General features: G+C 38.4%; 1 protein-coding gene across 1 annotated transcript; it reads left to right on the forward strand.

Annotated features, from left to right (window-relative positions):
* Nucleotides 1-1,139: 1,139 nt before the first annotated feature.
* On the forward strand, nucleotides 1,140-26,252 carry YWHAZ (tyrosine 3-monooxygenase/tryptophan 5-monooxygenase activation protein, zeta). The gene is made up of 5 exons (XM_009572888.1): nucleotides 1,140-1,651; nucleotides 17,608-17,731; nucleotides 21,503-21,666; nucleotides 21,759-21,854; nucleotides 25,193-26,252. The coding sequence occupies exons 1-5, from the start codon at nucleotides 1,358-1,360 to the stop codon at nucleotides 25,250-25,252; spliced, it is 738 nt and encodes a 245-aa protein (XP_009571183.1). The 5' UTR covers nucleotides 1,140-1,357; the 3' UTR covers nucleotides 25,253-26,252.
* The last annotated feature ends 971 nt before the right edge of the window (nucleotides 26,253-27,223 follow it).

Below are 27,223 nucleotides of genomic sequence, written 5' to 3' on the forward strand. Positions count from 1 at the left end.
GTAGACTGACGTTGGCGCCGGCGTTTTAACCACGCTCGTCCTGATCACGCCGGGTGGTAAATAACCGTAGCCAAAACCTTGCCTTAAAATGGCTCCTTAACCGGCTGTTCACCGTGCGGTCAAGTTTTCAACGCGCATTAGCAAACGCTGCGGAACAGCTGCTGAGTTTGCGCCCCGGTGCTGGGGGTAGGAGCCACTAAAACTTTCCCTTTTAGGTGACTGGAGTGTTAAAACGTGCTTAATTTATTCCTCAATGGAAGATAATGCTGCTATTTTTTGTGGTAATTTCATGTAAAATGGCAAAAAGCTTGATGGTTGAAGATTAAGGTGCTGGATTGTTGTGTATGGAACATACAGAAATACATAAAGCGTACGTGACCAAAATTGGTTCTTGCTTTAACAATCTAGTCAAGTTTTAAAGGATGATGTATCCCAAAGCATATTGCCAGGGCCTCAAAATGATCAAGTCAAGATACATAAAAGGATGGGGAGTGAGAGAGGAGTATTCTTTCCTGATGTACCAAAAAAAAAAACCTGTTCAGCGGAGCTTGATTTTTTTTAAAAGTGCTGATAAGATGCAGGTTATGAAGCATCTCAGCCAGTTTGTGCTATCTGAAATACTGATGTTGAAGTAATATTTTTAAATAGTAAAATTTCCTTTTGTCTCCGCAAGCATAGCCTCTTAGGCGGAGAAGCAGTACCTTGCTCAGAATGTCTACCGTATCCCATTTTGGGAAAGGAAGCTAACGTTGTTGAAGGGTGTACACCGTGAAATTTAGATATTTGGTGGATTATGACTTTATAACATCCAGTGTGGGATTTGATTTGCAGATCCCTGTGCCAAGTCTTTTTGCATGTAACTGTAAGATTCTGTTAAGGCACAGAGCGTTGCCTGGTACTGTTTGTCTAGCCTTTATTTGGTCTGTTCCTGTGAAGAACTTACTGTTGGACATTTTCTTTGTCAATTTTGTTATATTGGATGCAGTTGATGCTGCAGCTTGACTATAGTCTTACGAGAGAGTGATGGCAAAGAACTAGGATTGTTTATGTGCAAAAGATAGGAATGATTTGCTTTAAGTTCACCTTTGGATGCTTTTGTTTGCATTTATTAAAATAATAACATACTTCTAAAAGTTAATTTTTCAGGAGAAAGCAGCGACTTCTAAGTCTTCGATCCACATATCCATGTGTTAGAGCATTGAGTGTTTGTATGCCTTGTGTTCTGTGTTTCAGTTGTACCTCTTACAGTTCCAAACTACTTAGAGAATGATTGCTCTGCATATGAAGTTAAAACACCTTTGTCCTTGATCAATGTCTGAATAATGCCTCACTATTTTTCCTCTTTAGAAATATCAGCATGGATAAAAATGAGCTGGTGCAGAAGGCCAAACTGGCTGAGCAGGCTGAAAGATATGATGACATGGCAAGTTGCATGAAGTCTGTGACTGAGCAAGGAGCTGAGTTGTCCAACGAAGAGAGGAATCTTCTCTCTGTTGCCTATAAAAATGTTGTAGGAGCCCGTAGGTCATCCTGGAGAGTCGTCTCAAGTATTGAACAAAAGACGGAAGGCGCTGAGAAAAAACAGCAGATGGCTCGAGAATACAGAGAGAAAATTGAGACTGAGCTAAGAGACATCTGCAATGATGTGCTGGTGAGAAATAATGAAACTGTTGATTCATTCTTACTTAGAGTTGCAGGTTAAACGGTGCTGGGCCCTCTGGGACTACTTCTAGTCTGTCAGTAAAGCTGTGGTCTCCTATTTTCTGAAGAACAAGGTTTAAAAAAAGTCTGACTTCTCTTTCCTTCTAATGTATTGATTATTTATATACAAATCATCATAGTTAGGAATGCTAGTGAATTTGGAGACATGTTGAAATGTTGTATGAAAAGTCAACATATTTCTTTGAGGCTGAACTAGATACAGGTTTAGTTTGGGGTTTTTTCCTCCGCCCTCCCCCCTTAGTGCAGTATTTGTATCCTAGATCACTTTGATTTCTGCAACTTTAATATGCTGCTCTAGTTGTAAGAGGTAGTTCTTACTCTACGGAAATTGTGCCCCTCCCTGGATAAGATGATGTAATGTTAGTTATGACTCAGCCATGCAGAAAATTGTCTGCAGGAAGAGGCAGTAGAAATGCTGTGATACCCTCTTAAAATTTTTAGTAGCAAACTAAAAGGGTGTTCAAGTTGAATGTTTTCTGTGGCTTGTAGTTATGTTAAAATGTGCATGTACCCGGCAAACAAGCCTATATTTTCGTTAGGAGACTGGTTTATGAAATCCGAACCTCTTCCAAATGCATATTCCAGATTGTCAGGTTTTTTTCAACTGCAAACGCCTGTGGTGCTTCAGCGAGCACACGATTAACGGATATCCAGTCCTGCGACCGCTAGTGAGGTAGATGTTACTGTCAGCAATAGAATTGTCCACTGAACTGTGGACCCTGCTGGTGTGTCATCCCATATGTGACGAGGGATCATGTACCTGGAGGTGATAGAATGACACGTGATATGAGGGAAGTATTAAATAGCTAAGTATGTACTTAAAGATCTGATGTCAAATGAAAATTGAGATCAACGAGTGGTATAAATTTTGCTTGCTGTGTAAGATAACTAAATGACATGGGCGGTGATCGCTTGTAGAAGACTGGTTCTCCAAGGGTGTATAAAAGTCGGCATGGATAACTGAGTCTTGGCTTCCAGTTTAGGCTGGCTTCCATGGTTATTGTAACACACCCAGTTTCGTATGTTTTGTTATCCTGTGGAAGAATAACTCTTAAACTTCCACTATGAAAATGGAAATGCCAAACTTGCACATAGGAAAGAACTAACTGACTAGTGTTGTTAAGTGGTGGCTCATCTATTTAAGCCAGGGAAATACAGACCCAAATCTGGCATTCTAATTTCTTGTTATTTATTTTTAAAATTAATTATTTTATTAACGGGAAAGTCCTCAAGGGTGGATGCTTTCAGTTCAGAGTGATCTGAAATTCTTTTGTAAACTACATTTAGGTTTAAGAAATCATTTAATTAAGTCATTTGGCTTAGAAACCCCCTTTTAGAAGAACTTAGTGTTTGCAATTACTTTTTTTTTCTGATAATGGAAACCAGATTGAGGTGAAACTAGCTTTTATTTTGCATGCTAAGTAGAAAAACTAAAACAAAAACCCAGCTTTTGAGTTTGCTGCAGCAGCTAAAGTATCTGGGGGGGGTGCACATGGGTGGGGAATCTTGTTGAATCTTCTGAATCTCAAAATGGGCTTGAATTTCTCTTTGTGTTTAATGAGAGATACATACATTATTCAAATAAATTATTATTCTTTGACATGTTACTACTTTTAGGCAGCTAAAGTCTTACTAATTTTTAGTGTTGCCATTCCAATTTTTCTTAATAGATTAAGGAAAAATTACTGTCCAGAAGAAACAATGCTTTAGGCAGTGATTAGCAGTAATAAAACTACTTTTTTAGACTTAGGTTTAAAAAGAAAAAAGGAAAACTTCTTTTTTTAAATCAAGGGATAGGATTTTAAAACGCTTTCAAATGGCATGCAATACGTTTGACATTGCTTATTGCATTGAAGAATTAGCTTTATATTTAAAAACATATTCTTGTTTCTTTGTTGGAATATCCTGTTCACATACATTCCTATTTACCTAGAAAGATGACTGACCGTATTGCTTTATTTGACATCCACTTTGCTTTAACAGAGAAAAAAGAGTTGTGGTAATGTATTTAGTTGTTTTTTATGAAAAAAACACAGGAGTCTGCACAATGCTACATGCAAATGTAGAACTTGGATTTTTTTGAGAAGATCCTCTGTAATTTTTGTACAGCATAACCTAGTCTATAACTGTTCACAGAAGTGAAAAACAAGGCTTACCAAATCTTGATTGGTGTGAAGTATGCCATTAATAGGACCTCAAGTGTTAACAAACTTTTAAAGCTTTCAGTCACGAGCCTTATCAATTACAGTACAAAAGCAGCTCGGAAACTTTTGTATCTTTTATTAATACTGTGAATCTGTTTGAGCTGTTGTTGTGTCTTCAATTGCCTGCTAGGCTCTTAAGTAATATTTAATACCCTGGGGTGTTACATCACAGCTGAGTGTGGAAGTTACTGGTGTCCTAACTTCAGTGTTGAAGGGAGGAAACCAATTAAGAGAATGTGTTTGTGACTGGCAGAATGTAGCCAAAGCTGGCTCCTCTGCAGCTTCTCGCTCTCTTCCCTCATTTGTTGGAATCAAATTACTAGTGGATTGGAAGAAATAGCTCCTCTAATCCAGTAGAAGCAGAGTACGTTAAACTGTGCCTGGGTTCTGTTCCCAGCTCTTCCACTAACTTACGGAGTGAATAAGAGGAATTAATGCTGAACTTCTTTCTTGTTTCGTAACTATTAGACTCGGTGATAAAAATTTTAGCGGTTATGTGGGTCAGGTCCAACCATTTATTTTTCTTCTTTACACTGACCTTGCAGCAGGAAAAGCCAGCGTCTACATCCTTGCCACTTCCTAAATCTTCCCTCACTTGAACGTGCTGTGGAGTACCTCTACAGCTCTACAAACAGCTGAACTCGTCCTCTTGTTTGCTGCAGCCTCAGAGTGCTGCTGTACAAAGAAGAGACATGTAAAATGTCTTGGTCCAGCACCAATTCTGTCAGATATAGACTGGAGTATTTTCAGGTGTGGTATAACCAACTCTAATTTGGAGTTGGTCTGGTAGTGCTAATAAACTGCAGATAATTGTGACACATTGTGCATAGTACAAGTTCCTTGCACTGTAACAATAAAGACTGAATTTCCAAATCTTCCAGAATAATATAGTGTGTGTTGGGAAGGAAGTACATTGCCATACTCAGGCATCTTAAATGTACTTCAGTATTATAGAAAATTTCCAGCCTCAGAAATTTCGTATTGATACAGGAAATTAGGCTTTTTATTAAGTACTTTTCCTCATGTTAGCTAAGTGTGTGCTTCACATCCTGTTTCACTTTTTATAGTAGAGGGAGGGTCTGTCTAAAATACCAGTATAATGACCTTTTATTTGTCATTTCCATAATAAAAATTGTTATTAATCTAACAGGTGTGGATTTTCTTCAAAATGCTTTTTGCAGTTAATGGGAAACAGAGCTGTAGCTGAAGTGGTTCAAATTAAATCTGTAGTAAGATGAATTTTTCAGCTAATGAGGATTCTGAAGTACAGAGAAGAATGTATGGAAAGGTCTTTGAATAGCTAACATCTGATACTGCTTGCATGTTAGAAGTTCTCAGGAGCTTTAAACTACTAGTAGCTTTCAGGCGGTCTCTGACATGAGGTAATGTAAACTAATCATTTAAAACACAACTGGCTATCTTCACTTTAGTATGAATGTAATTCTAGACAGTTACACTCTCTTCCCTAGGCTGGCACATGCAGCAGTAGTCTCCTTCATGTCCTCCAGAGTGTACCGTATGTGACTGTTCCGATGTTCTTCCCCCATGCCCAGTCTTCTGGGTGATGTCTTTTCCTCCCCCAAGTTCCCCCACAGTCATACCTGAAGTCAATCTCTTTGCTTGCAGAGCCCAAGCACTCTGTTTCACTGTTTCTTTTCCCTTTCGGTCGTTCCCCTTAAGGTCTAGAGAGCTTCCTGAAACCTCGGCTCCCCTTTAGTATTCTAGAGTTACTGTTGCACATAGGTGTTACACAGCTCTTTTTCCCCACTCCCTCCCTGCCAGCAAAGCTGGAGGTTAATGGTGCTATCCAGGACCCTCTCAGTAAGATGAATTGTTTGCTTTCTTTGCCAGGTTGTTACTTCTTCCTGACTTCATGCTCAAACACATAAAATGGTACTCCTTGTGTGCTTATACTATTTAGATTTCTTTCCACTTGTTATGGATGCTTCACTTTTTAGAAGTGGTAATTGTTGTGAGAAGAGGAGGTGCAGTTAAATCTCAACTAAGTGACTTTAGGTTTGTGATTCTTTCACATGTGTATTGTTTGTGGAGGGGAGTAGGAGAAGGTTTAGTAGCCTGTCATGGGGCTGCAGTTCACTGGGGGGAAGGGAGTGTAATTCCATTCAGAATGCATCTAAATGGCTTTTTAAAGAACATACCACAGAATTAATGCCTATTGCCGTCATATTCAAATCACTGTGGGACTATTTTCTTGTTGCCTGAAAACATCTAATAGGTTACTATGTTAACATCTATAAAGCCTGTTTCTGCACTAATTCTTAATGGCAGGATTAGGAAATTTAGTCCTCTATCCTGTAGGAAGCCATATGCTTTTTGACATGCACATGTGTGAGGTTTTTTTTTTAAGTCAACCATTGTATGCTCAGTGTGTCCTCCTGATGGTCAAAGAGCACAGCTAACCTATAGAGTGGTGCTAACAATCAGATGAGTAGATTGCTTATGAGCTTGAGTGACTGATTATACCATAGAACCTTCTATGCTATGAAAATATCTGATACTAACAAAAAATTCAATGTTCTGACTGAAAATTGCTGCTTTTAGTTCTGTGACTCCTTCAGGCTTGCTTAATTTTTTATTTTTAACTGCACTTTGTTTCTGTCTTTGAGATCTGTGTCCTTTATTTGACATTTTCGGAAAAGAAGGGGAGGCCTTTGTAGAAGCTTCTGTTTGCAGAATGTTGATCACAGAAGCAGGGTGGTTAATTTGTTGAAATCTAGGAGTGAATAATTTAGGTTAGAAGGGAGGTTATTTAGTTCAACTCTGCTCAGAACAGATCCAGTTAGATAACATTGCTCGAGGCCTTGTCAGTCAAATTTTGAGTATCTTCAAGGATGGAGATTCCACAAGCTCTTTGTCAGGCTGTCATAATATTTGGTCATACTTACGGTTAGAAGAAAAAAAACAAAAAACAAAAAACAAAAAAACAATCCTTGTATGTAATCAGAACTTCTTGTGTTCCAATTTGTCTGCTGCCTCTCGTCATTTCACTGTAGACCTCCAGGAAGAGTCTGGCTCCATCTTCTCTAGGCAGCTGTGCACAGCAGTAAGATTTGCTGGTCTTCTCTCCTCCAGCTGAGGAAACACAGCTCTCTCAGCCTTGCCTTGTACAGCATGTGCTCCAGCCCCATACTCATGCTGGTGGCCTCCACTGGGCTCATTTCAATATATCCATGTCTGTCTTGTACTGTGGAGCCAAAACCTGGACATAGAACTCCAGATGTCATCTCAAGTTGTAAAAATTTGTATTAAAAGAAGGTAATTGGTCACTTGGTAGTGGTGTATGTGAAAATATGTGAGTACCTCTGGTGCACAAATGCTTCTCTGAATGAAATTTTATATATTGCAGAGCAAAATGTTGCCAGGGTTGGTTATATCCTTCCCAGGATGGTTATAATTTAAGCTTTTGATTAACTCCCCAAGTCTAGCTTTTTCAGTTAGGGTTTGACTGGTATAATTGCTCACGTATATTGAAGGTAGGAGGCTGAGGCGATTTGCATCAACCACGTGATTTCACTTTGTTAATCCTTATCACTTCCCTGGTTGTAGCTACACCCCTTCAGGGGCTTTTTTTGGCTGTTGGGTTTTTAGTTTGGGTTTTTTCTTTTTTTTTACTGCAGTGAAAGCATTGCCTAAACTAGAGCAATTTCCTTTATTTTTTTAAGCAAATAGTCTTTTTTTTTTTTTTTTTTAAGAAAATTATTCATGGATCGGTTCAAATATGAGATTACTTGTGTTGGTTTTTATTTATTCTGCATTGTTCAAGTAATTCTTTGTAAATGCATGAAACTTCAGCTCATGTTTGAAAGGATTTTAGATTCCAGCATATAGAAGTAATTTACTGGTGGTTGGGCTGCACGAGCAAAGGTGAGCTCATACTTACTAATCTTAGCAAGAAGTGCATCCATAATGTTGATATATGTGTTTAATGCACCCATTTATTGTAAAATCAGCTAAGGTGCTCTGCATAAATGCAAAAAAATATTTAAACGTGCAGTTACCTCTGATACTTACATTAGCTATGCACACACGTGTGTATACGCATATATACATGCATCTATATTCTCTTGCATTTATTGGAAGTAGAACAAATCTTTACTATAACCAATAGTCGACTGTGTTCATTTCACTTGGCATTAATGTTTAATAATTGGCTTTGATTTAAAAAAAAGAAGTACATGGATGCTTTTGAACAATATAAGCACTAAATAACAACTTGCTTTATTTGACAGCAACCTTCAGTGTTCAAGTACTTTATGCACTTACTGCTGATATGCAGTTCTAAGCAGCAAAATAAAGTAAGTTGATCAGTTTATTCACCTGTGACAGATACTCTCCTCCTTCTTCTGTGCTGTTGAAGCAAGAACTTCATTGTGTGTACTTGTAATTTTGTGAAGCTGCTAAGTGTGTTTGTTTCACTGGTTGGTTACTTAGAAGGCTAAGAGTAGAAATGCCGCATTGTTAAGATGCCAGCTTTTACTGTGCCTGTGAAAGCCCTAAGTGGTAGAAATATAAAATTTAGAACAAGAGCAGAGTTAGTGCATTATCTCAGTGTGGCATCTGTTTATACAGATGTACAATCTCTGGTTTTATCTGGAAACTTCTGTCTTGTTACCATGCACTTGACAGAAGTACGTGTTTCTGAAACAGGTTCTCAAACACTTCAGTTGATTACCGTTTTGAAATAGTTTGAGAAAGCTTGTGCTCTTAAAGTTGATTGAAGAGCATTAAGATTGCGATTATTTCTTAAACTTGTTTTTTACTGAATGTCAGCTCTTGTGTAGTTGCTTATTTTTCTTGAAATCTGACAGAAGATTGGTAATGCCTCTTCTAATGAGAAGGAATGATAAGTCATGCTGCTGCTGAGATGAACAGCAAATTCTTAATTTTTTTGATCAGATTTAATGCAGCTCAAATGAGGTAGGGAGTAGTTGTGGTTTGTTTTTTTTTCCTGAGTGTTGTTACCCTTTGTGATTATGCAGGTAACAAAATATTTAACAATGGGAATCTGATCCCTAGCTGATGAGATTCTCCTAGTGCAGAGTAGGCTTACATTGCTAAAATGGCATTTTTGCTAATAAAATGCTTTTATTAACGTTGTATGCTATAATGAACTCCTAATAGATACATAGTCTACTTCAGGAGGTTTCAGATCTGCTCAGAGTGCAAGCTGCACTACTTCTGTTTCTTACCAAGGATAAAAAGCGTTACATCATGTTTATGGGGGTTTTTAGTAGTATTTCTTCAGAGACCAAAACTGTAGAGTCTTAAGACAGCTAGAGCGTGTTCTGTTTCAGAGTACAAGCCACAATAGCTATCATTTAGACCTACCTGTCTAGCAGAAATTCTCATCCAACTCAGTTGGTGTCAATTTTGTATTATCTCAAGTTTCTCAGAAAATGTTCTGTTTCCTCAAAGAATAATGATTGATGCATTTGGCATCATTCTGGTTTGTTGCAAGTCCCCAGTATTCAAGAAATAAATTAATAAGGTGATTCAAAAAAATGGTAAAAATTGCATATTGGCTTTAATCCTCAGTGGAAACTGTTTTGTGTATTAATGTCTATAGCAATGCTTCAACAAATTAAATACTTTATTCCTAATTATTTTTCTATTAAGTGTCTTATTGGCTGCTGCCTTTCATGTGAGTTTTCTCAGAGTTGGTTACTAAACTGGAGAGGTATTTTTGCCTATGCATCAGAACTTGGTTCCTTCACTGTCATGTGTTGTTAAGCATACTTCGGTAAAAACCTGTAATGTTTGTCATGAAGGACTTTAAAAGTCTTTTGAGGGGTACCCTCATCGCAGTCTACAACGTCGGGGGCAGTGGAGGGGGAGGTGCTGATCTCCTCTCTCTGGTGACCAGTGACAGGACACGAGGAAATGGAATGAAGCTGCGTCAGGGGAAGTTCAGGTTGGACATTAGGAAAAGGCTTCTCACTGAGAGGGTGGTTGGTCACTGGAGCAGGCTCCCCAGGGAAGCGGGCACAGCACCAAGCCTGCAGAGTTCAAGGAGTGTCTGGACAACGCTCTTAGTCATATGGTTTAGTTTTAGATGGTGCTGTGAGGAGAAGGGAGTTGGACTTAATGATCCTTATGGGTCCCTTCCAACTCAAAATACTCTTATGATTCTATGAATAGTCTCAAAGATTGTATCCTGATATTAAGCACATTTGCTTCCCTTGCCATAAATACTAATTGGAAAGCAAAGTGGTAGAAGGAACAAGGTAGTGAAGGGCACGATGGTCTAAGTTGGGGAGGGTAGATCTGCAAGGAGAGCTATGTATATGGCTGCAAAAGTGTGTAATGAGAGATGCTGCTCCCCATTGCCTCACTTCCCATCCTTTTGTTTTTATGCAGACCAGTGGTGTGTCTGTCCGTACGTGCCGTATCTTCCCTCTAAGCACCCTGTAGGCGTTCTAGTGCATACACCTACTTCTTACTGACTTAGTTCTATCCCTCAGCATACATGTCAGCATAAGGTGATTTTTCTGGATGTCCTACTTCTTTCTCCCATGTTTTCCTCTGCCTGCCCGTATGTGATGCTGCTTTTGTTCTCTTTTCTAAAGAAACACATTTAAACTGTTCTAGTAGTATTTTTTGAATAAGCTAAAATTTCTTGCCATTCTGTCTGTTATACAGGATTCCCTTTTCTGCATTAGTTCTTTTTGTCAGTTATTCTCTCATTACTTAGGCCTCGTTTCCTCCATTTTTTCCATTTCTAGATCTCCACCAGATTGACTACAGCAAAGCTGCTCACCAAGCATACCTTTTTCCTGCTCTTATCAATGCCTACGCATGTCACATCTCTCACTGTTGCATGAACTCCGCAGTCGAATTCCTCCCTACCCCCTGAAGGTCCTTTGTCCCAAATTCTGAATTTCTCCCCTGCTCAGGCTCATCATTTTCGCCTCGTCTCTTCTAGCCAGGCTTCTCTTCTCACCTTTTTCAAACTTCTGCTACTGTCTGTTTGTATGGGCAGCCAATTTGATGGGAAGAGAGAATAACTGGTACTGAGAATGGGCAGCAGGCTTGTTTCCTTCTTCAGCAGATGTTTTACCAGAGAGATCTCCAGTGCCACAGCAGCCACTAGTATTTGACAGATTTTTCTTGTATTCCTGTTCTAGTGAGCAAATGACTATGTAGAAATCTGTAGCTAACTTTAAACAAGAGGCTTTGCTTTTGGCCAGAGTAGAAGGCTGACAGCAGAACAGTCCTTTTGGTTTTCCCCCAAGAGGTCTGGAGGTCACCCGTGAGGCAGCAGTTGCAGAGCCCTGATCCCGAGCTCTGGGTAGAACTGTAATCAGAAGCAGCATAATGAGCCTGTCTCAAAATAGCCTGGGTTTGGGAAGGGATTGTCTAAAAATATTCCCCTTAAAAATACAAATATTTGTCATTTTCCTACAACAATTCAGATAGATGTGTGTAAATAAAATTTCTACTGGCCACAAATGGCTTGGTTAAACCCTTTGTAGTGTGTGTGCCAATCTGTGCAGCGCAGCTAATTGCACGTGTTGTTTTATAGCCTGAGTAACTTTCCTAACTGTGGTGCTGAGGCAGAAAACACATGCATGGAAAATCACATGCTAGCTTTTTATGGGAATGATAGGTGTCTTGAACTCGTCCGACACAGGTGGCCTACTTTAATAACTTTGTCATCAAAATAGAAGTCTGTAAAAGAATAGCTTAACAAAGGTGTGCTACCGTTACTGTGCTGCTTGGTTAGTGGGTTCCACTTGATGAAACCAAGTACATGTAGCTCTTCCCACAAAGTGTGTACCTGGAAACGCTGATCTGAATCAATATTTTTGAATGCCTACCTAAGTACACCTGAAACTTTGTATGTGTAGTTCTTTAAAATACTCATGCTCAGCTGTGCAGGTAGTCAGAAAACAGCAAGTCAGCATTGTAATGGTGATCTGGATAGTTTTGTGTCTCCTGCCACAAAGGAAGGGTTGTTGCCCTAGGAGCACTGGGAGACAAGAGGAGCTTGGTACTCTCTGGATTGCAGTTGGTAAGTGTATCTTGATGCATCTGGAAAGCTGAATCTTAAGATTCATTAGACTGTAATTTTATTGCTTGTTCTAACACAGTGCTTTAGTTGGATGTCCCTTTTCTTAGTATTCATTACATCTTTCTTATTTTTCTTTTTCTTGTCCCCTGCTCACCTTCTTCCTTTGTAGAGAATAAAGTAAATAGCTACCTGGATGGTGTGAAAGCGCAGCAGGGGCTTTTGATTCCTGTTTGGAAATGGTACTGAAACTCTTTAAATAATCTGAAGTTATCTGGTAGTCTTCTAAAAGAAATGCAGACTTGAATACCAGTGCTTTTATAAGCTAAACTTTTTTTAAAATGAAACTGGAAAGTAGGTTTAAGACAAAAGTAACACTTTCTCATGTGCAGGTAGTCAGGTATCTCCAGCTCCTTCTCCATAGTGTATTGTGGATATTAAGGTTATGTTGATGTAAGGGGAGTTTGGACAATGTGTGGAATGTGGATGAGAAGCCTGCTGAGATTACTACATTCAGAGAAACTACATCTGGCTCAGGAAGTCCCTAGGCATTGATGGAGACTAACAGAAGCATGACATTTTCTTGCAGGTGGGTTAGTAGACAGAAGAGTCATGTCAGCCAGTACAATCTGTCCTGTGTTCTTGTAATGTCTTGGAGAAAGATACCAGCATGCTGCTTACATCATGAAAATATTAGGCCATTGTCAGTTAGTGTGAAATAGATTGCAGGCTGGGCTTAAAAAAAAAGATACGATGTTTCTTTCGTGTCTTCCGTGAATTTAAAAAACAGAGTTCTTCCATGTCGTTTTCATCCCTATCCCATATACCACAGATGGATGACAAATTAATGAAAGTTCAGCTAATACTCCTGTGTAATTTATCTTCAAAACTAGAAATAACGTCGTAACTATGTCAGGTGGCTTTCGATACTTCATGAAAACAAAAGGCCTGCCTGATTAGCTCTGAGCAAAACTGATACTGTTTATATTACGTAATGTTTATCAATGTATTCTTTTGGATTTTTGCAATTCTGCCATTTGGTTCTTTTGTGTGAGAGCAATATGTTTTTGTTTCTCCAATAGTTCTAGAGGTTTTATTTAGTATCTTAAGAATTAATTTTTGGTATTTAAAAACAAATTTTCTTGCTCTCAGTACTTTAACTATATATCACCTGCTCACTTACAACTCTGTTTTTCTAGAATCTGGTGATTTTCTTCTTATTCTCCTGTTTGTCAGGAGGGAAATATCTTAAATAGAAAATTGACCTGTTGATGCAATTCTCAAGTGCATTAATAATTTTCTAAAGTTCCCAGGCAATAACATGTACTGAGATCGAGCCTTTAATAAAGGGAAATATGCACAGAACTATAAGCAACAAGACAAAACTGAGGCATTGATTTTAATGCTCTTATGAATTTGGGAATAGTCTTCTGGCCCACACAAGTCATTTGCCAAAGATGTAAGCAAATGCTTTTAAAAGAAGGGTAGTTTTGGGCTTCAAGTGTCAGGAAAGGACTATTCAAGTCTTTATGGGTTGGCTTCCTGTCTTCAACTTAAGTTGTCACCACAACGTGATAAACTGAAGCATGTCTACTTACAGTAAGAAGCAGGCAGTCTTTTTGTAGAGGGTTGGGTGTTGGGGTTTTTTGTGTTACACAGAATTACTACTTGTTATGCTTCTTTCACACTCCTAACTGAGTCTGATAACTCCTACCTTTCAGAGTTTGTCGTGCAAAACCACAGGAACAAGTCCATAGGGCCTTTCATCAAAACAGGCTCAAAACACATTGTGCTTAAGGTTGCCATCTGTTGACTGTGTCCTGCTCTGGCAAAAGAATGTGCGTAAGAATGAAGAAAGTGAATCTCTTTCCAGTTTAGTGTTTAAAATAAGCCAGGATTGACGTTTGCCAGTACAATAATAAAGCTGTATGCATGCAGCCTCTGTTACGTCTTTGCAGACAAAGACTTTTCTCTAGTGCATACTTGCTGGGGGTGGGGGAACGTACCAGATTTGAGATTTCTTATCTGTGGTATGTGTGAGCATAACTGACATCTCGTGAGTTCGAATGTGCTGTCTGTCCCAGTCCAGAGTACCAGAAAGCTGTTAACTTAGTCGTAATCGCAATTACAGATGTGAAGTGTTGAAGCCTGATCTTTTAACCAGCATATTAGTAAGAGTTGATATTCAAATTTAGTACATGCTTTTTTTTAAAAAAAAAAAAAGGTAATAATTTTCCATTAAGTCTTTCTGGAAAGACTGTATATGACTTTGCTATGAAAAGTGTTAGAACCACTTGTACAAGCTGTTACAGGTTTTGGCTGAGAAGTGCTCTAAGATGCTGCTGCATCTGTGTAATTGACTACAATGCACAATTGACTACAACTGACTACAATTTGTTTCACAGCAGTTAGATTCTTGCTGTCAAATTAAAAGCTCTGACAATTGTGGCTGAGTAGTTGTGGGGTTTGGAGGGCAGGGAGTGGTGTTTTGGTTTTGTTTAAAAAGCTGTTTCTACCAGATTCTGATTGAGGCACTGTCATTAACTGCCCATGGAGTTGTAGTTAGTGCATGTTAGTATATATCAAAAATTGATGGAAATTTGGCACGATGTCATGAACAAGCATGAGGGCTTAGCTACATACCACGTAGCTGTAATATACCCGTGCTGTATGGACTTCAGTTGTCGGTATGCATTGCAGTGATGCGGATCACCTAGCAAACTTAGTAATTACAGATCAGCTTATTGGTCCAGTCTTGGAGTAGCTGTTAGCACTTCAGTGGCCCGTGGTGATCAGCTCTATACTGATAAACATTGTCATATCAACTGGTAAAGGAGAGAGAAGGTAGGCATATATTGGTGGTACTACCAAAACAGTTCTTGTTTCTGTTTCTTCTGCTTTGGACAAACAGAACCCATCAATAGGACTTCAATATCAAGATATTCCTCCTTGCGGAAAAAATGGTGTCCTCCAGAGAAGCTGTGTCCTCCAGAGAAGCCTTGCGGTTAAAGCTGTTTTTAAAAAAAAAAAGATAAACAGATTCCCCATAAGCAGATGTGTTTGCAGATAAGTGTTAGATTAGTTACGCCTTTCATTATGCCTAACATTTTATGTTATCTTCTGTAATTGAACCCTAAAAGGTCAGTAGTTTTACTGGTCACATCTATATGGCTTTCTGTAGCCACACCACCTCCATGCAGATTGCGGCTTTCATGGCCAGTCTCTAGGATAAATCAGTGTACACTGAATCTTCAGGCTAACTTTAAAGGAGTGTCTTTTGTTTACTTATGCCAGTAAAAGAAAAGATATCCTGAAATAAAAAGACTGGTACAAACAGGAGAAACTGAATATATAGTACTAGATAAATAACAGGGGAGAGATCTCCTTTCAGTAATTTCACATGCTAGCTTTTAAATGTTAATCTGCTTTCAGGTTTTGTTGTTGCTGTTTATGAAGTATTTGGCATAAATAAAATTCTCCCAAAGATATGTGGCCTACCAGTCGTACGTGTTGTTTGTACAGAATAGAGTCGTTCATCCAGATATGAGCAAGCTACCAGTGCAGTCTCAGAGTCAGAGCCTCTCTGCATAGGCTATATTCTATGAATAGCTGTTCAAAGGGATTTTCTTAGTTTGTCAGTATTCTAAATTCAAGATGGGTTTAAAACTTTTTTCAAGACAAGGTTTACGCGTTGTCCGAGCTGCTGTTGCCCTGCTAGTATCTATCTGATTAGGAAGACTTTCTCAATTGGTAGTCTTTCCTCTTTGACTGCTGGAGCAATTCACCCATTCAATTAGGCATTGCATTTACCTCATTTGTGACCTAAGTGAAGTTTTAAGTCTGGAAGTTTGGTTGCTGCTGTGGGAGTGAGCAGAGCTGTACTTCTTAATTGAACAACCGTCTATATGGACAATGAATAATTTCTGTTTCTAGAATTACTGAAAATATTTTTGTCTGACCAATTAATAGAAGGTACAGAAGGAGGGCAACTCCCCATGGTGCCAGAAGGGTAGGTGCAGACTGACACACCTGACTTAATTGCAGTCCTACAGAGAAAAACTAATAAGGAGCCTTATTCTCAGTAGCTGCGAACCTTCAATTGTCATTGAAGTCAGAGTTTCTTGGCACTGATGAAAAATGTTATAGCTGTGAATCTTGAAGTTCTCTAATAGTGAGAAAAGAGCACTTAAGTAGTTACAGAGAGCTGAAGCATGTGAGCCATATACCTTACAGCCTTCTGCTTCGTTCCAGCTGCGCTGGAGCAGAGGTGGCTCTGAACCCTTCTCATTGTGGTACGCCCTCCAGAAGGGTGCCCTTGGCATGAGGCAGCTCGGCAGCCCATTTGACTGGCTCCATAAAAATACTGCTGCTGCCGACTTGCTTATGTTGTGTTTCCTTTGTTGCCAAAAGGTTGTCTCTGCTGTCATTCAGATGGGAAGCAAGGACATGCAGTATTTTTTCGATGTCTCCCTGCGTGGTTATAAAATGAAGCTATATACCAACCACCATAATACTGGAAATATCTAGTAGTAAAGATAATTGACCTTCCATTGCGTTGAAACCAGTAAAGAAAGTCCACTAACAGGTTTTTATGTCATTGGAGCATAGGCATAGCTGAACCTTGTCTGATTTTGGTTTCTGTCAGCTGGACTTCTTCATTACCCTATCTGCTGAGATAGAAATGAGAGTGAGGCAAAACTGAAATGTCAGTCATCTAATCTACAGGGGAAAAAGACACCCAGAAATTCTTACTAAAATATCTTTTAAAAAATTGTTTGCTCCATAGCCTTAGCAAAGTATATATAACAGCTTCTGATTTAATTTTGAGTATTCGGGAGCACTTCTGCACTTTTTCTGGTTTTTAAATAACTGGCTTTTCTTTCAAAGTCTGACTTTAAGCACTCAGTATCAAGAAGTTTGACAAGCTTGTACCTTAATTTGACTAAATGTGTTGGAGCTAGTGATTTTTTTTTTCCTTTTTTTCTTTCCATCATAATAGAACTCTTGCGAAATTACATGACTGCCGCAGCTGGGAACTTGCTATGTTAATTTAATAAGCACATAAAGTCAAATGGATGATCCTTTTCAGTGCTACAAAGCTGACTGTCAGATTGTCAGCTGTCTGGAAATGCAAGAATCCAGGTTCAACCTTGCAGTTTCTCGCTGGCGATGCCAGTACAGCATTCCAGTTAATGGGAACTAGGTTAACGAGGCTTATTTATTGCCTGTGTATGTAAGATATTTGGGTCTCTGATTTGGCAGCTGATACTTCAAATCTTTTTATTATCTTCTGTGGATGCAGACTCTCTTCCATTGTATACGCTCTGCCCAGACTTTTTGGATGACCTTATTTTTGTCAGGGTACTTATAACAGCTTATAGAAACCCTTCCTTTGGTCATACAAGACTCATCTACTAAATTCACGTAGCCGCCTTCTCCCCATCAAGTCACAGCATGCAGCATTCCTTTTTGTACCTAAAATTGTGATCCAGAACACATTCTCCTTAGCTGAGTATGCTATGTAGGATGTGAAGAAAATAGGCAAGAAGTAAAGCTGTCTTTGAAATAGATCGTAGTATAATTGAATTGTTGGTTCAGCGCACTGTAAAAGTATGTATGTTCAAAACACTATGTTCTTTGTTTCTCTTTTAGTCTCTGTTGGAAAAGTTCTTGATCCCTAATGCTTCACAAGCAGAAAGTAAAGTTTTCTATTTGAAAATGAAAGGAGACTACTACCGCTACTTGGCTGAGGTTGCTGCTGGAGATGACAAGAAAGGTATTGTATGTCAGCTTGTGGTTAAATATTGTCAAATTAGATTGCTTTTGGTGGGGCGGTGACATGACTCTAATTTTAGAATAATTCTGATTTGGATGTAAATTTCTTTAGTAATAGGCTTCCTGTTTTCTGAAGAAAAATCATAGGTCATTGGCTTTCAAATGAGTTATGAAAGTTTCCATGTAGCTCTGCCGTTAGAAGCAGGGAACAGATGTTCAGTCACGAAATCTTGAAATCAACTCCAACTTATGCATGCATGTATCTGGTTTATCACTGAAGTACAGGTTTATGCATCTTCTGCCTGGCTGACTATTGGTTTTTTACCTCTTTGTAGGGGGTCAAAGTCTTGTAGCTTTTTGAAGTCTTACTCGTGCTATTTCTCCTGCATTTCTACAGAATACAAAAAGTCTGCATAGGTTCAGTGAGCAAAGAGACTAGAAACCACCTGGAGAAGAAAAGGATTGATAAAACTAATCTTACTGTTAGGAAAATTTCTTCCATAACCGTGGTAGTTTAATGTCCAAATGTTTTTTATTTCCTCAAGTTTCTTGTATCTTCATGTAAGCAGCTTGTCATAATTGCAGGTAAGTTGCCTTCACCTAAATTTAGTTAGAAAAGTTAATATAATAAGGCACTTAATATATTAGGTGGCTTAAATGCTGTAGTTGAAGAGACACCCTAACAACATGCTGACTCCATGCAAAGTCACCTTCAATTCAGGACAACACATTATGTTTAGGTACAGCTTGGTGCAAACAGTGCTGAACTGTTCCCTGGAGCCAGTTTATGACTGGTGGCAGCGTGCCCTGAAGAGCAGCGCACTTCAGCCCAGAGCCCAATCTGGTAATGTCTGCTAGCCCTGAGCTGTTTTCTTGCAGACTCAAGTTTAGTCTGCACTCAGTCTGCAGAAGTATGGGGTGCTTGGGAGTGTGCAGAGAATCTGAATGCATGGATTTGGGACCCTCGGGGTTATTGGAGAACTATTCAGTTATGCTCCTGTTGCTCGGTAGCACTCTGCCCTTTTGTAGGACTTACTAGGTTCCTTGCAGTGCTGTTGGAACGTGTGGTGCCCCTGTGGCAAGCTAATAAGCTCTCTCAGTATGATATAGAAAGATGTCTGCATGACTTCACAGAAACTAAGTTGAGTTTAGTATAGAGGTGAAACAGACTTGGAATAATGTCAAGGAGATAAGATATGTCTGCTTTAGCTTTGTGGCATATGTGTTATAGCTACATAATATAGGGTAGCCTAGTTTCCCCAGTATGCTGGATAATAGGGAGTTGCATAAAGATGATAAGACCTAGTATAATAGGGCTTGATTTGACTTCTGATGCTTTACTGTGTGCAAACTGCCCAGTCTTGGTGGCAGCAGAATTGCATGTGTAACTAGTACTTTAGATCTGTTACTTTACAGAGAGTAATTATATTTTCCTTTTAGTAATCTCTATTCACATGCATAGAAGGTACAATATTTTGAGTCCCAAAGTTCTTCTTCTGTTGAGGATTAAGTTGCAGACTCTAAAATTAGACGGTGAAAATCTTTGTTTAAAGTGGTTTTGAAGTTCATTTTACCCAGTCCCCTGGCTGAGCAGTTTTTAGTGGGTTTCCAGATGAAGAAAATTTTTGGAAAGCCCATCTAGCTCATAGTTCTATAGCTCCTAAACTTAAGATCCTGCCCTGCGCCCCGCCCCCGCCTCCGCTATGTGTTTCATCTCACAGGCTTTTCCTGTAGGCTGTCTGGGACCTTGAAGAAGAGCAGTTGATAATTATTGTTTAGGAAATAATGGCCATTTAGTTGGACAGTATTCTTTCAGCCTTTTGCAGTAAATACAGCAACAGTACAAAGCTCCCAACTCTAGGAATTGGATTTTTATCTTCGTAAACCAGATTGTTTGTTTTATCGACTGGGGTTTTCTTACAGCAATCTAGCAGACAGGAATGTCAAGCAGGTACCTCACCCTACTATTTTAGCCTTGAACTTTGGAACTATACAACACTTTCTAAAGAATTCAAGGTTAAAAATCTTGCAACTTTTTTTATACTGGGTGACTGATTTAAAAATTAACAGGATACGTCAAATTTTGCAGTAAGTTCCCCAAATCACTGCTCAAAAGGTAACTGTATTTTCTCAAATCAGTAGAAAAAATAGGCCTTTTTGGTTTTTTTTGGAAGTAATTTATGTTAAAGAAAAATGATGAAAAAAATAAAATGCTCAGCTTCATTCCTTGAAGTTACTTGTTTTCATGCTGCTTGTTTTGTCTTTCATAAACTGTGCCATTTTCTAAGGCTTTTCCATTATGAGAAGAGTAAAAGACTTCTCACTATTTCTAAATCTAACTTACAGTAAACCTGGTTCTTCTCAACTGTAATATACCAACTTCTGGTCGTTTTCAAGGTATTATGGCAGTTGTCTGATTTTTCTGAAGCAGTCCATTATTAGTGGAGAGAGGACAAAGTGTTGAAAAATTGTGCAGTGAGTGTCCTCCCTCTTCTATGTTGAAGAGGACAATATGATGCTTTAATTTTTGTGAATACATGAAGGGAACAAATAAGAGATTGCCTAGACATCCCAAATATTGGTATTCAGTTATTCTCAGACTTTGTGTACTTCTGACTTAAATACTGATGTATTTTTGAGTCCTTAGCTTAAAATTCCTTTCTTTATTTTTGAATACATGTGACTGGCGCTGTTGCAGAGATCATGCTGGATGCATTTCTGGTTTGATCCAGAAATGTTAGGATTGGAATCCTTTTGCATCTGAATTGAATGACTTCCTGTCCACCTTTCTCTCAGATGCTATTAACAGTCTTGGAGAGTGCAGGAGCAATGGTCCCTTTGGGCGCAGTGTCTAGTGCATCTCTTGCCTCCTGCAGTCATCAGGGGCATGGTCCAGCTTGTGGGCTGTGTTGGGCCATGATCTCTGACTTGTGCAGGCATAGTCTGCTCATAAGTTCAAGTGTGTTCAGTGAGAATGGAAACTGTTGAGCTCTTGAATCCTAGTATACACAATATAGTTGTTTTTTTCCGCCAAGTGTTTGTAACTTGTACAGTTGAACCCATTAAGAGAATGGCAAAAGATTAATCTCTAAAAAAAGAGACCAATTGTTACTTTTTCTCCCTTACTTCAAAGTTTATAGGTACTAGAACGTTTAAGTTAGGTAAAAATGCTATCCATATTTGCATTGGAAATGGAACTATGTTGGACGCTTTTAAAAATACATATTTAATTTGGGTTGAGGTATGCCACACTATCTTTGCCAAATGATTTGAATGGGAATTCATAGATGACTGTTACTGAAAGGGTTCAGCGTGATAGGCAAAGGTCATCAGTGTGTTCTGTGACTAAAATGTGGATCTGTAATGCTTTGTAGCGTTTAAAGACATTGAAATTGTGGTACTACATCAAACCTGTGTGTACTTAAAACTTCAATTTTTTACCTTTTCATGTAGGTGGTGGGTTTTATATTCCTTAAGTGCTATAAAACTGCTGCAAACATTTGTAAATAGAAGTAGTCACAGGGTGGCAGGGAGAGACTCAAACCTGTGATTTGGTCAATGACAACTTCATTTTTTTGAATAACTTAAAAATGTGATTTAATAAATCTTCATAAAATAGCAGCTTGTTAGGTAAAGTGCTCATTCACAGGCACTCACTTTTAACGTACTTTGTTCATGCAAGCGTGAACACAATCCTGATTGTATGTCTGAATACAGTATGTGAATTACTTACTTCTTGTGGGTTTTGTGTGTGTTTGTTTTTTCCCCAAAGGGATAGTGGAGCAATCACAACAAGCATATCAAGAAGCTTTTGAAATCAGTAAAAAGGAGATGCAGCCAACACATCCTATCAGATTAGGTCTGGCTCTAAACTTCTCCGTGTTTTATTATGAGATTCTTAATTCCCCGGAGAAAGCCTGTTCCCTTGCAAAAACGGTAAGTCTAAAGAAGGGGAAAAATTCCATTTCTATTATTTGCATAACCTTTTGTTGCATGGCCAATGGAGTTGTTTGTTTTTATAACACTAGGCTTTTGATGAAGCAATTGCTGAACTTGATACATTAAGTGAAGAGTCATACAAAGACAGCACGCTAATAATGCAGTTACTGAGAGACAACTTGACAGTGAGTATTATTAAAGTTTACATATTGTTGATAATGTGATTGGTCTTTGTGGCACTCAGAGTTGTCCTGTTTGTTCTTAGCTGTGGAGCTGTGTCTGTCATTTACTTACAGATGAGTTTATGGTACATGATGTTTCTAAGCTACATCTTTTTCTCCTGCCCAGTCTTTTTTGTCTGCATGCTAATTAACACTGTTTTCTGACATGACAAATTGACCAAATTTTTTCAGGTTTTTTTATTCAAGGAACGTAACTTGTTAAAGTGACGTAGTTAGGACTGTGACTAGCAAAGCTATTATCTTTTGTTAAACAGCATTTGAGAATACAGTCACATTTGCCTGTTCAAAACTTATGTCAAATTTCATGTAGCTTATTCTGTGTGATTGCATGTGCAAGGAATAGATCCTACATGAAAACTACAAAGTAAACTCTGAAGTCCACTTAAGGGCCTGTTGTATGGGGGTTTTCTTGTTTGGTTTTAATTTTGGTAAAGCTGAAGTTGGAATCAGTGCTAGCCAGGCTATTTCCATGGCAGTCGTAAAACAACTGTCTTAATTCTTTTTTTTCCTTGGACTCACAGCTGTCTGTGGCATAAGATACGGGTCAAGATTGTGTTGCTCTGTCAGAGTAATCAAAATCTTCATATTGTGTGTGGGGTGTTTTTTAACCTACTTTGAACTTCAAAACTGGCAAAGATAAACATCTAAAGCAAATGAAACAGTAAATGTAAGCAAACATGCAATAGCGTAATTAATGGCATAGTTCACTCCCCGGTCTTCGTGGGGGGAAGGGAGAGCTGCAAGCCAGAACTGAAAAAATAAGAAGCACCTCTTGTTGCCAGATGTAACCCCTTGTTCATGTTTTGTGCATCTGGTATCAGAGACATTTACAAAATAGTTGGGCTTCTTTTAACAAAACTAGAAGTAAAGTTGTGCAGTTGCATAAAATTGGAGTTGCCATATTTTCTGCTTTTGTTTCTAACACTTTATTTCCCTGTTCCTTGGAACCTTTTCCGCTAGAACGGCAACTTAACACTACTGAAAAAACTACTTATGATTGTTCCAGCTGTTGCTTACAAAACAAATGGAAGAGATTTCTCAACCTCTGTAATGGAGACAGATACAGGGTTGGCATCGCTCTCAATGTCTGTGTGTACTGTCCCCTTGAGTGAGATTGCTCAAGAGCTGTCCTCTGAATGAGTGGTATTGAAATAGAGGATAGAAGCTGACTTTAATTGCTAGCTTCCCAGTAAAAATAATGTAAAGCTTGTCAAAGCAGTTGGAAAGCAAATTGTTTCATACAAGAGCAAAAGTTGGACTGAGCTACCATAGTGTGTGAATTACGGTAATAGGCCTGATAATTGATGTGAGCTTTCCATTATATGGGAGAAAGCTGTAGACAGCTGCAAGATTCCACATTCTTGAAAGGATGATATGTCTTGCCTTAAATGCTTTGCGTGACTGCTTAGCGTGACCTGTACGAGTGCATTGATTTCACGTTTTTCCACAACTTCTTGAGGTAGAAAATAATTTTGATGTGTGTGTTACTGCAAAGACTGCAATGAATTTCATAAATATAAAACAGGTCTATTTTGCTAGTTATGCAAGTCTGTTACAAAGACTTTTGACAGTGATTTAGCATGTTGATCAGTTATGTGCAGGACCGGTTTCCTCCGTTGTTAATTCTTTTTACATTGAGTCTTGTATGTCTGAAGAAGAGGCTGTGTTCATTCTCAGCGGGGACTGAAGGCAGAGAAGTGTTCAGAGGGTTGTTTAGTATATCAAGTCAAAATCTGTTTTACTAGGATTGCTAGACAATTCCTTCTTTGCCTTGTTATGAAATTGTTTTTTCTTTAAAATACAATTTAAAAAGGCATCCCTTCCCCCTAAGGGTTTTTTTTTTTTCCCAGCAGATTCATTAAACTGTGCTCTCAATTGGTAATCCTCCTTTCATATCAGTCAGGCCCCTTTTTATTTAATGAATAAAGGTGTATATATATGTACATACCTGTATATACTCTAGAGGTGAGGATTTAGGATAGAAGTCTCTGATAACATTCTAATAAAACTGTTCTTACTAACTGTTCCTTATAAGAATAGCACTGAAGTTTGAGAATAACGTGGTATTCTAATAATGTAACATAGAATGTAGTGCAGGGGCTAGAAACTGATGAGTATGCTGTTGTCTCCAGTAAACTCTTGTTGCTTAGTGCCTTCAGCAAGGAACGCTTAGTGCAGATATCGTGTATTATGTTCAGAGCAAGAACAAGGCTACTGGTCTTGTGCAAGTTTCTTGATTGTCTTGTACTCCTGGAAGGGATAAAATGTTTCTGATGACGGATTTTTTTTTTTTTTTCCTTTTAAATTTTTTTTTTTTGGTAGCATCTTGTGAGTCTGTAGTGTAGGTAGAGTGTACACTGTAGGTAGAGAGAGAATTAGTTGTTCTTAGGTTTTACCACCTTATGCTATAGAGCGTGAAAGATTCTGTTAATGTTGCTATAACTCCATAAAGTGAGAGATTACAAATCATACTGGGCTGGTAATAGTTTGGAAGCAGCCAGCGTGGCGAGATACTTGGTTCACAAAATAATTTCTTTGCTCTGGGTGTTGCTCTGGAACTGATGCTTAGTTTCCGTAGTTGGTACTTAGTCTTGATATATGGCTCCTTACTATGATTTTATGGAGCTGAAAATAAGATTTTGTGCATACTGCATGTTTAGCCTGATTTTATTTCCTCCTTGCCCTGCCCTCCAAGTTTGTGTTCCAAAAGTTGCTGAAGGGGGGCACAACTGACTGAATAGAGCCAAGGGATAGAGATTTCGGTGAAATGTTTTTTGTTTTAAAAAACAAAAAAACTTCAGATGCCTGTTTTGAAGAAAAGGTAGCATTCACTCTAATGTTGGATGTGGAGAGACCTTTACTGAAGCTCTTCCTTCAGAAAGATGCGTAAAGCTCACTTGAGGAGAAGGTACAAATCCACAGGAAACGAAGTATTCTTAGTTCCTGATTCTGATGCATCTACTCTGTAGGTCTGATTCTTGCTTACTTGTAATCATATTTTAGTGAGCCTTGTGGATATGAGACTTTCTGTTTTGGCTGTTCATGAACTTCCTCATTAAATGCAGTGTAGGGTTGGGTCACCCAGGACTAGATTTCCATTTTGTAATAGCCAAGAAATATATTAATGTTAATGTGTGCTTTTTGTTTTCCGTGGTGCTTAGTAGGACCTCTTACAAAATTATTATTTAAGAAGTAGGCTTTCTTTCTAGTAATTCCTTATTAATTTTTAGTCATAAATGTTAATATCTTACATATTTTACTCTGTTTTCTTTCCCGAACAGTTGTGGACATCGGATACCCAAGGAGATGAAGCCGAAGCAGGAGAAGGAGGGGAGAATTAACCAGCCTTCCAACTTCCGTCTGCCTCATTCTGAAATTCACACAGTAGACCATTTGTCATCCATGCTGTCCCACAAATAGTTTTTGTTTACGATTTGACAGGTTTATGTTACTTCTATTTGGATTTCTATATTTCCCATGTGGTTTTGTTTAATATTAGGGGAATAGAGCCAGTTAACATTTGGGGAATTTATCTGTTTTCATCTGAGGTGGCCAATATAGGGTTGTGAAATTTTTATACAAGTTTTACATGTTTGGCATAGTACTTTTGGTACATTGTGGCTTCCCACAAGGCCAGTGTTAAAACAGCTTTCTATGTCAAGCGAAGATGACTGCTTGCATATTGGTCTGTCACGATGGAAAAAAGGGATAATCAGTTGCAGCCACAGGTGTAGTTAGCATGAGTATTCAAGCTGGAGCACACATGGCTGTGAATAAACTGATGTCCCATAGATATTGCATGTCAAGTCAACATGTGAAATCTGTGGAATATGCCAATCAAGTGTACATCTTTGATTGCAGCTGAAGTGTTCCTTAAGACAGTTTGATAGCCCAGTCTACTTTCTCTAGAGAAGGACAGAGAAACGGTTCACATTCCATTATTTGTAAAGTTATCTGCTGTTGCTTTCATTATTTTTGCTACACATTTTATTTGTATTTAAATGGTTTAAGCAACCTAAGAACAAATGTACAAGTAAAGATGCAGTAAAAAATGAATTGCTTGATATCCATAATGACACTGTATATCGAGCACAGCAGTAAAACAAAAACCCATGTATTTAACTTTTTTAGGTTTTTTGCTTTTGTGATTTTTTTTTTTTGATACTTGCCTAACATGCATGTGCTGTAAAAATAGTTAACAGGGAAATAACTTGAGATGATGGCTAGCTTTGTTTAATGTCTTATGAAATTTTCATGAACAATCCAAGCATAACTGTTCAGAACATGTGTATTAAGTTGATGTAAGTGGAATAAAAGTTTTATGAATGGACTTTTCAACTACCTTTGGTGTAGATTTCATGTGATCTGTCTTCCCACACCTTTTAGAGTAATGGTAGTATTATACACAAATTCAATATGGAAGTATTTTTATTATGGAAAATCTTAATACGCATTTAGGCATAGTTACTTTTAATTTCAGGGAAGTCAAGATTGAATACTTCATATCTGATTTTAAGATTGCTCTAATTAATTAATTTACAACTTTTAGATGCCTACAGATTTCTGACTGTCCAGCTGGTACTCTGGAGATACCTTAACAAACATATGGTCCCCAGACTTACAGCAAAAGGCATACGAAGTTCTTTAAGAGCTGACCTTTGGAATAGGTCTATGGAAAACCCTATATGGAAACCCATAGGTTGCTGCTGTTAGCTCTTTAAAGGAGAACTGAACACGGGCCTCCACAGAGTTCAGAGGGTTCAGACACTACAGCTCAGTTTGTGGAAAGGCTTCCCAAAGTAATGATGCTCTTCCTTTCCTCATCCCCAGTGAGGTCTGCACTGATGGTATTCACAGAGTAACTATGGTGTTTGTAGATATTTGGTTTGAAACTGAAATAATTACAGGGAAATTAAGGCTAATGTTCAAACAGTGTCTGTCAAGAACTGAGACTCTTAGAAAATAATTGAACTGTATTAAAATATTCTTGTTGCATTTATGTAGTCAACATAAGGGAAGCTTGAGTGGCCTTTTTCTTGACTGAGCTGTACCTGTAAGCACAGTGTAAGTATTTTCTAGTTTTAGGTAGCTTTTACTTGGGTGAAAAGTTATCTTGGTGTCACCAGGTTAATCTGATACCTGGAAGAATAAGATGAACCAAGTCACTGAACATGAACGCCATTGCCTTACCCTTTTGCACATGCAGTGGACTTAAGCAAGTTACAGGTCTGACTTTTTAGAAGTTCAGTATAGACTTTTTCTTGTATTTTTAAAAAAAAAAAAAGTTAAAATACATATGATCATTGCATTTG

This window comes from Fulmarus glacialis, unplaced genomic scaffold (genome assembly GCF_000690835.1).
Source record: "Fulmarus glacialis isolate BGI_N327 unplaced genomic scaffold, ASM69083v1 scaffold9102, whole genome shotgun sequence".
In the NCBI taxonomy this organism is placed as follows: domain Eukaryota; kingdom Metazoa; phylum Chordata; class Aves; order Procellariiformes; family Procellariidae; genus Fulmarus; species Fulmarus glacialis.

What these genes read in the sequence shown, in the direction of transcription:
- YWHAZ (XM_009572888.1), top strand. Translation starts at nt 1,358, where the DNA reads ATGGATAAAAATGAGCTGGTGCAGAAGGCCAAACTGGCTGAGCAGGCT. An exon ending in ACATCTGCAATGATGTGCTG is followed by an intron (nt 1,652 to 17,607) that starts GTGAGAAATAAT and finishes TTTCTCTTTTAG; the next exon opens with TCTCTGTTGGAAAAGTTCTT. An exon ending in CCTGTTCCCTTGCAAAAACG is followed by an intron (nt 21,667 to 21,758) that starts GTAAGTCTAAAG and finishes TTATAACACTAG; the next exon opens with GCTTTTGATGAAGCAATTGC.